Genomic DNA, 10,035 nt, shown 5'->3' on the forward strand with positions numbered 1-10,035 from the left:
ATCGACACTGAAATATCTGAAACGATACGATTCTCAGTTTTTACAGTATCGATACCAGCTGCGCTCTCCTCTCTGACCGAAAGCGAGTTGACACACACACCGGCATATTCTCCCTCAGCCCGGTTAACCTCTGAGCGCGGCGAACGCGCGTTCTGCTGGACTTTTTCCTCATGACAGTGTGTTAGTGTTAGTGTGTGATCGGTCTGAATTTCGCGCGGGATTGCACATAAATTAATTCTACTAATCCCCGCAGATTTCGTGCTCACATCTGAAGCGCACACACACAGCCTACCGTAATAAATCCGCCTCTGACATGATACAAGTGCAAAGATTTGCTTCCTTTTCCAGCTTATTATTGGTCAAATACACTCAAAGAATTATCAGTACACATCTGGAAGAGTATTAACATAAACACAGTCGCAAACAGTTCAGGAAGAACGAGTAACAGGAACAGTGTTTAGGATCCATGCGTCCGTTAGTCTTAAAGGGACAGCAGTCATTTGTTATTCAAACTACAAAAAGACAAACAATCACACTGCTCTTAACTGATCAACTTGTGTAACTTTAATAGTTTCATCTGTAGGCTATTGAATTTTTTACAAAGAACATTATCCAATGTTGTTTTAAATGTAATTATGCATTTTTTTATTCAGTTTCTTATCTGAATGTTAGACCTACCTGAAAAAATAAAGCAGTCTATTTAATTTGTATCTTCTATTCTATTGCATTTATTTGTGCTATTGTTTGTAATCTGTTTATTTGTTCTTATTTTATTACTGTTTACTCGTCTTTTTAAATTCAATTTGCCATTCGAAATCAAGCTTTCTTGTGCTGTGTGTAAGCTATTGCAACACAATTACCCCCTTGTAAAAAACACATTGAGATAATTTTAATAGTAATTGATCAATAATTGTTCAAATCAAAACGATGCCCAACCCTAAGGAACATGCTGGCCACATGAATTATTAGTAAAAAATAACAATGAATAATAAGTTCTGTTGTCATATTAAGCATCTTATCTTATTTATTTATTTTTTTACTGTGGTATCGATTTAGTATCGATATATCGATATTTTAGTCTGATATCGTATCGAAGTCATAATTTTGGTATCGTGACAACACTAATTTCAACTAATCATAAATTGGCCCTGACGTCACTAGACATTAAGCCTGTCACGATAACAAATTTTGCTGGACGATAATAGTCGTTCTGAGACCATTTTCATCTAAAATAATGATAATGGCATAATAATGCAGGTACATTTTTTTAAAGATCAATAAACTTTTATTTCTAAAGACTATTTAACACTAAAAATGGAAAACATTTAAAATATCTACAATAAATGAACAAAAGATAAATGAAATAATAAATGATAATGAATAGATTAAATGGATGAAAACGGCAACAGATGAGGTGCAGATTAGGGGTGGCACGGCTCACAAAACCCACGGTTCGGTTCTGTATGGTTCTTGTTTTTTTTGTTCAATCGTTAAAACTCCAGAAATTTACATCAGCATATAATATATAACTTAATTATCAACAATTTAGGATACTTAGATTAAAAAAAAAAGTGATATCATGTAATCATGCTCAAACAACTTGACCATCTCTGAGGAAAGCTAGGTGAGATTTTGATACAGAAAGGGAGAAGACATTGATGACATGCTTTTCATTTATTTGGCAAAAAAGGAGAATGTGTATTGCTATCTCTACAGGAACTTATGTGCCTTTTTTAGCACACAAAGATTGAACTGAAGAATTAACTTGCATTTACAAAACTGCCAACTTCAATGTAGCTTTAATCGTCTTTTATACTCGGCGCGTCTGCAGGACCGCGAGGGTGCACCAGCCAAATTAACGTCAACGCGTAGAGCGCGAAACCCCATTACGCTTCGTGCTGTGCACGTCAAATTTGGTAACTTTGCCTGCGGCTCCGCAACCGAAGAAGCACGAGCTCCAGACGAATCTGGCCGAGATTGAGGCTCATAACACCGGCACCCGGTCTCCGCGTCGAGTTTAAACATCTCCCCAAACGAGGCGCGTGCGCAGTCAACGAGAGAGACGAAGAAAACAAACAAGCATACAAATGGAAATTATCGCGGCCGGAAAAATTATCGAGCTCATTTTCAAAATGTCAGTTTTGATGTATACAAGTAACAGTCGGTTATGTAATGCTTAAATGCTCAATTAATGCATTAAAATTGAACTAAACTCATTAGATTTTAGTCGACTAAAACTAAAAAACATTTCAGGTTAGTTTGTTCAAAGCTGTGATTTACCATTTTAAGGTCCCATGGTATGAATTTTTTATTTTATGAGGTTTTTCAACATTAATATGAGTTCCTCTAGCCTGAATGTTGTCCCCAAGTGGCTAGAAATTTGGATCTGTGTAAACTGAGCTGGCTGTCTTTCTCTGCCTTTGAGAAAATGAGCGCCCAGACGAGCTGATCTTGAATTCTCCTGTTATGACGTCATACCAGGAAAGGTTACCGCCCTTCCTCTGCTTTGCCCGCCCAGAAAATTATAGTTGAGAATAGGGCTGCACGTTTTCAAGTTTTTCATTAACCGTTAACCGAGGCCCTTAGCGGTTAATACTCGGTTAACCATAGTGTGCGTCAGGGTTATTTTTAGTTTATTAATCTGACGACCACCATCTCCGTAGTGAACGCGCCTATAGAGAGAAATGCACATCATGGATTACATAATCAGAGAGTAGCCTATTTCTTTTCGTTTTAAATTGTTAAAAGACATTTCAAGTTTCTTAAGATCTATTTCATGTCTGTGAAGCGTACGCTGAGTTTCGTTAAATTAGGATGAGATGCGCTCCAGTTCACGAGCAATGCGAGTGGCCGCGAGGGCGCCTGCATGATTAGAGCATGTAACGTTAGTAAAATATGCAGCCGAGAATGATTCCCACAGCGTTTGACTCGCGCGGCTGAGCCTCTCCCGGCAGAGAGTTCAAGCATCTGTGGACTCGTCCCTTCAGCTCTGGCCATCTTGCTTTCAGTCCGCGATTAGCTTTTATTGTTTTCTTCATTACAGTTAAAGTAACCTCTGCTTTTCTCTAGTCATTCACAAGTTTCTCACTTCAAACTTTCTTTCTTCTGCTCCGTTATGCACAGCGCGCGCGGCTCCCGCTCTGCTTCTGCCCTAATGCGACTTTTAGTCCAGTGCGACGTATGTTATTTTCCTCTTCATGACGCATCTTTTGACTGATGCGACTCATACTCCGGAGCGACTTATAGCCTGAAAAATGCGGTAAGCACTGCATTGCAATACTTGCATTTCGCCCCGTCACTCATTTTTAAAGTGCTCCCACGCTTTCTTTGCCCGCTTAGAAAGCTGGTCATGACTTCTTCTTGTGGATACTACAAATGTCTGGGAGCGCTCTAGCGGTCTATAGGGGTGCAAACATATATTACAACTAAATTCAAGGCACGTCATTGACGCCACTTAACCGAGCAAAATGTTTCACTCGGTTACGCAATTTAACAGTTAATCGGTCAATCGGTTAACCATGGACACCCCTAGTTGAGAATATATTCAGTTTATCAGTGGATGTCAGCAGCACAGGCTTTACCATATGGATTTGACAGCACCGCCACAAACAGTGAGTAACAGTGTTTAATAATGCCTGATCTGGGATCAGTGAGTTCTGATGTGTAGCTAATCATTCAAGTTCACACAGACTTTCTTTCTAAATCGTTTAATACTGTCAGCCCCGCCGCTGGCCGTCTTGATGCATCAGTGAATCAAGCCAGTGACTAAAACCATCAACTTCAAACTACAGAGGGCGATCAAAAAAACACTCTTTATAATGTTCGGATCGGTCTATCACACGTTTTTTTTCGGCAGTGCACACTCATCCAAACTGCCGTTTGAACGACGCTGCTCATTGTGCTCAACAGAAGCTCTTACTGTATTCATGTCGTGTGCTTGCTGTTAGCTGTGGTGAAAGCATTTTGTGAGAGAAATAACGTTGCAAAGTTCACTCGTGTTTATTCAGAGCTCTCAGATACAAACAAAATAAACTCACGCTCTCAAAAACTGAGACAGGGGAAGCTGCAGCCTGGAGTAATGGGCGTGGCAAGAGGTAGGGGCGTGGCAGGAGGTAGGGGCGTGGTGAGAGGTTTCTCATTGGTCAAAGGAGCTTCCTCCTGGCGACTGCGTTGGCCAATCAGCAGTAACCATAGTTTTACTATAGTATGAATCAGTGGAGGAATGAGTTTTGACTTGAACACAAGCCTTTGATGACAAATACAACTGACATTTTAAAAAACTTAATTGTAAAAATGACTACTAAATAAATGTTTTTTAGGATAAAATGTTGTTTGTTTTGCTTACTTGATTAATGTCACTTAAAAGTAGTTTATTAAACCGGTTTTACTTCATTTAATATTATATGAGTGTTTGATCAAACACATATACGTATGCCTTTATACAGCAAAAACATTTGCTTTACCATTATTATAAAAATAACATTACTTTAAGTTTGTATGTACTTTAAATGAAAGTACAAAATTAGTATGTTTTTAGTAGTGTCAGGAGACATTTTTATCTTTAATATAATAATTTGTTTTTAAATTATTTTATATTTTATTATTCAGTTCAAGTACAGACATTTCAAGTATAATACAATAAAAACAATCAATACAAAGCATTGTAAATACAGCTCAAAATATGTAAATGAGAGAATAACAATAATAAGTTTAAAATTCAAAATACACATAAATACAAAAATCTAAGCTTATGAATCAAGGTAGAAAACTTTTTGTTTTGTGATCTCATGTTTGAAAAGGTTTCAAAGTATACTGTGAGATCAGTCTTATAAAAGGTAATATAGGAAGGGTTCTTTTATTTGTGTCATGCATATAAAACTTCGGCAAAATAATTTAATTATATAATTTTGTTTTTCAGAAAAAAATATGGGTTTTGGAAACAAAGTAAAATGTCATGAGGATCTAAATTCTAATACTAGGAATTTTAGGAATATCTATTTTAAAGTCAGTCCAAAATGAAATAGAAAAAGGGCAATACAAAAATAAATGTTTAATATATTCAAGTGATGTGTTAAAAAAGTGCATTTATCACAAACAGTATGAACGTTTTTTTAATGATTGATCCTAAAAAAGTCACGGTGGCGATGACGTCACGTAACCCGCGCCATACAGAAGGTTTCGAAGGTAACATACTTTTGAATGTATTCTTAATATCATTATTGCTTTTTTACAGTGGAAGAAATGTATTTTGTCTTGTGTAATTATGCGGATCAGGAAGCTTTTCGCGTCCTGGTCATAGACTGTAAAAAGACCTCTCGGCACGCCCCATTCCTTTCCGACCTCATGGCACGCCCATTGCTCCAGTCTGCAGTTACCTCTACTTGCAAATACTTGATACAATAACACTTCCTTTAGCAATCTTTTCCCAGCTTGGTCTCTCTCTGTCTCTCTCTCGACTGGCAGCTGCAGCTGCTCCAGTGCCTGACTAAACTACGTCCCCTCCGCACGTAATCTCATTTCAAATGCAAAGATGTCAGCCAATCACAACTCTGGGTGTTTTCACTGAAGACTCACAGCCCTTGAAACTTGAATGCCTTTTTTTTCTAAATTATGACATTTTTGGATGTAAAAACCATACTAACAATATAAGTACACCCCAGGAAACATTATAAAATAATAAAACAATCCATGCCATGGGACCTTTAAACAACTTTCGCGGATATCTTCGAAACTGTTTGTCCGATTGAGACGAAACCAAAAAAGGAAAATCGGAATCATAGCGGGTGGACTAATTAATAGGGCTGTTTCGAATGCCATTTTTTGAGCTTCGAAGCTTAGGTGGCAATCAATATCGAATATTCGAAGCTTCGGTGGGTGGGGCTAAATATATAATAATAGTGTCGGTTTGCATTTGTATCATCTTTCACGACTTCACGTTTCACTCTTCGGCATCGTAAATGTGTTGCGGCAGACCCAGTGGAGTGCAGTGTTGCATTTGGTGCAATATGATCAGGTGGCACACATTCTATAAATATTAATAAACATTTAATAATCTTTTAAATAGAACAGTTTCCGGTACGCATTACACGGGCAGGTTTATGCTCCGAAAACGGACAGTGCACAAGTGATACAAAACACAAAGTCTGTTGAGAGCAAGAACTTTAATAAGGTATAAATAACGAACCTTTCTTTAAAACAAATGAATCCGAAAAACAGAAATTAAATTAGTAACACACAGTGATTTCAATGAACTGTAATAAATAAAGAACACGGTAGCATGCTTATAAACAGTTGAATAAGAATAAATGAATTGTTTTTAAAATGACACAAAATGTAATATCTATTACAATTAGTTTTATTCTATATAAGGGATTTATTTTGTCTTATTCTGACTTTTTGTTAATTTAAATCTTTAAAATGCGCAATGCTTTTATTGAAAGCATGTTGCGGTGTTTTTTTTAATTTATTATTATTATTTCAAGCATGAGTGAGAATGAGTCCGCGACGGAAGTCACGTGTTGAAAAAAAACAACAACGAATATTCGAATCTCAAAACTGAAAATCGAATGCCACCTCACCGAACGAATATTCGAATATTCTTTTACAGCCCTACTAATTAATGGCCAAATGTCAACATTTTTATAAACCAAACTTGACACGCTTATGTAAAGGGGCACTCCGAGGACACACACAAAAAGTCGTGGAACTGGGTCACTTGGTGGCACTGTAATGAAACAAAACATGAAATTGGCTTTTTATAACAATGTATTTATGGGATTCAACCTTTTTTGGTAAAATTGTCTACAAATGTCTTAAACAGATGTAACTGGGAATACATAGCTAAATTAAAGTAGCAATGTTTCGTAGTGAATTGTATTTTATGTGCAGGTGATATTACAGAAACTATGGTTTTAAAAAAGTGTAAAATAAATCAGTTTGCCAAGCAGTGTTGGTATAATTGTCAAAACTAGACACAATATAATAGAAATATCGATTATGTATATCGGTTATCAGGCACATAAACATGCACATCGGTTATAAAATTATTAATACTCACTATTTAAAACTATTCTTTGAGTAGTAGTTTCATTTAATTAATCAACATTTGAGAGTGTATTTATGAAAATCAGAAGCATTATATATTTCAAAGCATAAGTGCACATGTGATATTTGACAGACCTTGTCAGTTTATGGCTAAATATTATAAAACATATTCTGATGCAATCCTCTGCAGAGATTGTGTAAATCTAATATATGAATGACAATACACTATGAATACTAGTGCAGTATAATGAAAGCAGCACTGGTGTATTAAGGTGTTTATGTAATGCTAGTATATTAATCTACATAGATACAGTACTGGTAATATATCTATAGTATGTTGTGTACTGTAGTATATATAGATATAATTCAGTATGTGAGCAGTATAACGTTACAGCATGATCTGACGCAACACTGCAGAAAACACGCAGCATCATCTTCATCGCCATCGCCATCATCATCATTATCATTATCAAACTCACTGATCGACATCTGACCGACGCCCTCGACCGCCATGTTGTGCTCTTTTGGCCTCGGATTAATTGAGTCCGGCTCGGTTCGGTGTTGTTTTCAGGGTAAACGCTCCGGTAATCGGTCCGGCCGTCTCGCTTCCTGTCAGTACACACGAGCACACGAGCTAAAGGGGACTCATGCGCACGCGCGAACCGTTCACCGCTGACGCTTCAGCTGGGGATTGGCCCGTTCGCAAGATGACGCTTTGTCCGGGAAGCTGATTGGTTGGTTTTGAGGTTGGGGGCGGGAGTTTAGATAAAGGCGTTTAGCGTTGTTTCAGTCGCTAAACAGATAAATAAAAAATATATAAAATACGGCGGTAAAAGGTGTAAATAAAACAATAATGCATGTACCTATTGTCTTATTTACGTATTTAATCTAATGTATATTTGTTTATTTATTTTAATCTTTTTTTTTGTTACTTGTACGTTTACGTTACAATAATTATATATTAAATAAGAATGAGTCCGACTCCGATTCAGAGACTTTCAAGTTATTTATTAAAATTATATATATATTTATATATATTACACACACAGGCTGTCAGGCAATTAGTCGTGATTAATCACATCCAAAATGAAAGTTTCTGTTTACATAATATACCATATATATGTAAGAAATATTTGCATGTATATACTTTATATATATTTATATCAGTTATATTATATATATATATATATTTAAATTATATATACATGCATGTGTATTTATATAAACATAATAATTATACACAGTACACACACACATATTATGTAAACACAAACTTTTATTTTGGATGCGATTAATCATTTGACAGTATATATATATATATATATATATATATATATATATATATATATATATATATATATATAATTTAGGTTAAGGTTTCATCAAAGTTTGTGTCTGTACAATAAAAACTTTAAACACATAATTAAAAAGTTCATAAAACATCAAGGTATTTAAGAAACCAATGTGTTTTTTTGTGTTTCTTCTACATCTCTTCATCATTACTGTCGGCATCATCGCGTCTCGACCATCTCCAACTCCTCGGTCCATTCTTTACTCCGCAAACATTTCCGGCAGAGCTGCAGGATTCAGAAAAAAAGAGACGCGTTTATTAGCCATGAATAACGAATAGACTTCATCCACAGCACTGAAAAATCATTATTTTGACTTTTTTTGCACACAAAAACTCTTCTCGTCACTTCGTAAAATGATCGTCCAGCCGCTGTAGTGAGATGGGCTTTCGTGTCGATGTGTTTAGGGCCTTTATGGGTCTTGTGAGTGGGAATGGACTGAATGCCAATGGAGGCCTATCTGAAGCCTTTCTCAGCTTTACACTAAAATATCTTCATTTGTGTTCTGAAGATGAACGAAGGTCTGACGGGTGTCCAACGACATGAGGGAGAGGAATTAATGAAATAATGTTCATTTTTGGGTGAACTAACCCTTTAAGATAAGTTTCATAACCCTTGCAGATTATGCAAAATGTTAATAATTTTAACCAAATAAGAGGGATCTGGGATCATAAAAAATGCATGTTATTTTTATTTAGTACTGTCTTGAAAAAGCTATTTCACATAATAGATGTTTACATACACTCCACAAGACAAAATGACTGAATTTATACAAACTGCCCATTCAAAAATGTCCAAACCCTTGAATCTAAACTGTCTGTCATTGCCTGATGATCCACGACTGTTGTCATGTTTTGTGAGAGTTGATTGTTGGATATAATGTTTGCAAAATTATCAAATGGAACTTTGCCATAATGTTTGAAAACGGATCAAATGAAACGTTTTTGTCAGCTGCGCAGCAACACACGTCTCAGTTACACAAAGCTGATGTGTTTAAATGAATGAGAAGAGCCTTACAGGATCCCAGAATCGCATGTGAAAAAATCCATACAGGAGCGCGACACAGAAAACGGTCGTTTCCAGGAAAATAGTGCTTTTAAAGAGCACTTCGAAATCCTCAGGCAGCTTCTCCAAGAGCTGAAACAACAACAACAATTCATTCAATAAGACATATTTCACTATTTTATAACAACAGTCTTTACATGATCGAATTCAACCATTCACTACCATAGTATGGGGGAAAATATGGTTGTTCTATCTGCTTTGCTACAAACATTCTTCAAAATATCTTCTTTTGTGTTCAGCAGAAGAAATAAACTCATACAGGTTTGGAACAACATGAGGGTGAGTAAATGATGGCAGAATTTTTATTTTTGGGTAAACTATCCCTTTAAGATCATGGACACGTTTGTGTGCATTTTGCTTTGTGATTTCACCGGAAAGATTAGATATCCCTGAAACCACATTAAGCGATAAATTGACACGCTCCTCTGTGTAAACGAGCCAAAAGAGAACATAACCCCGCCTACTTTGATTTGATTGGCCATCATATATATATATATATATATATATATATATAGAGAGAGAGAGAGAGAGAGAGAGAGAGAGAGAGAGAGAGAGAGAGAGAGAGAGAGAGAGAGAG

The 10,035-nt window shown here is 36.2% G+C and overlaps 1 protein-coding gene across 1 annotated transcript in view; it reads right to left on the minus strand.

Annotated features, from left to right (window-relative positions):
* The window catches only part of nars1 (asparaginyl-tRNA synthetase 1), a 36,722-nt gene extending 29,034 nt beyond the window's left edge, over positions 1-7,688 (minus strand). Inside the window, exon 1 of the mRNA XM_067422947.1 lies at positions 7,524-7,688. Within this exon, the coding sequence (XP_067279048.1) occupies positions 7,524-7,557 (34 nt within the window). The 5' untranslated portion in view covers positions 7,558-7,688. The remainder of the gene's footprint in view (positions 1-7,523) is intronic.
* Positions 7,689-10,035: the final 2,347 nt, after the last annotated feature.

This window comes from Pseudorasbora parva, chromosome 18, assembly GCF_024679245.1.
Source record: "Pseudorasbora parva isolate DD20220531a chromosome 18, ASM2467924v1, whole genome shotgun sequence".
Taxonomy (NCBI): domain Eukaryota; kingdom Metazoa; phylum Chordata; class Actinopteri; order Cypriniformes; family Gobionidae; genus Pseudorasbora; species Pseudorasbora parva.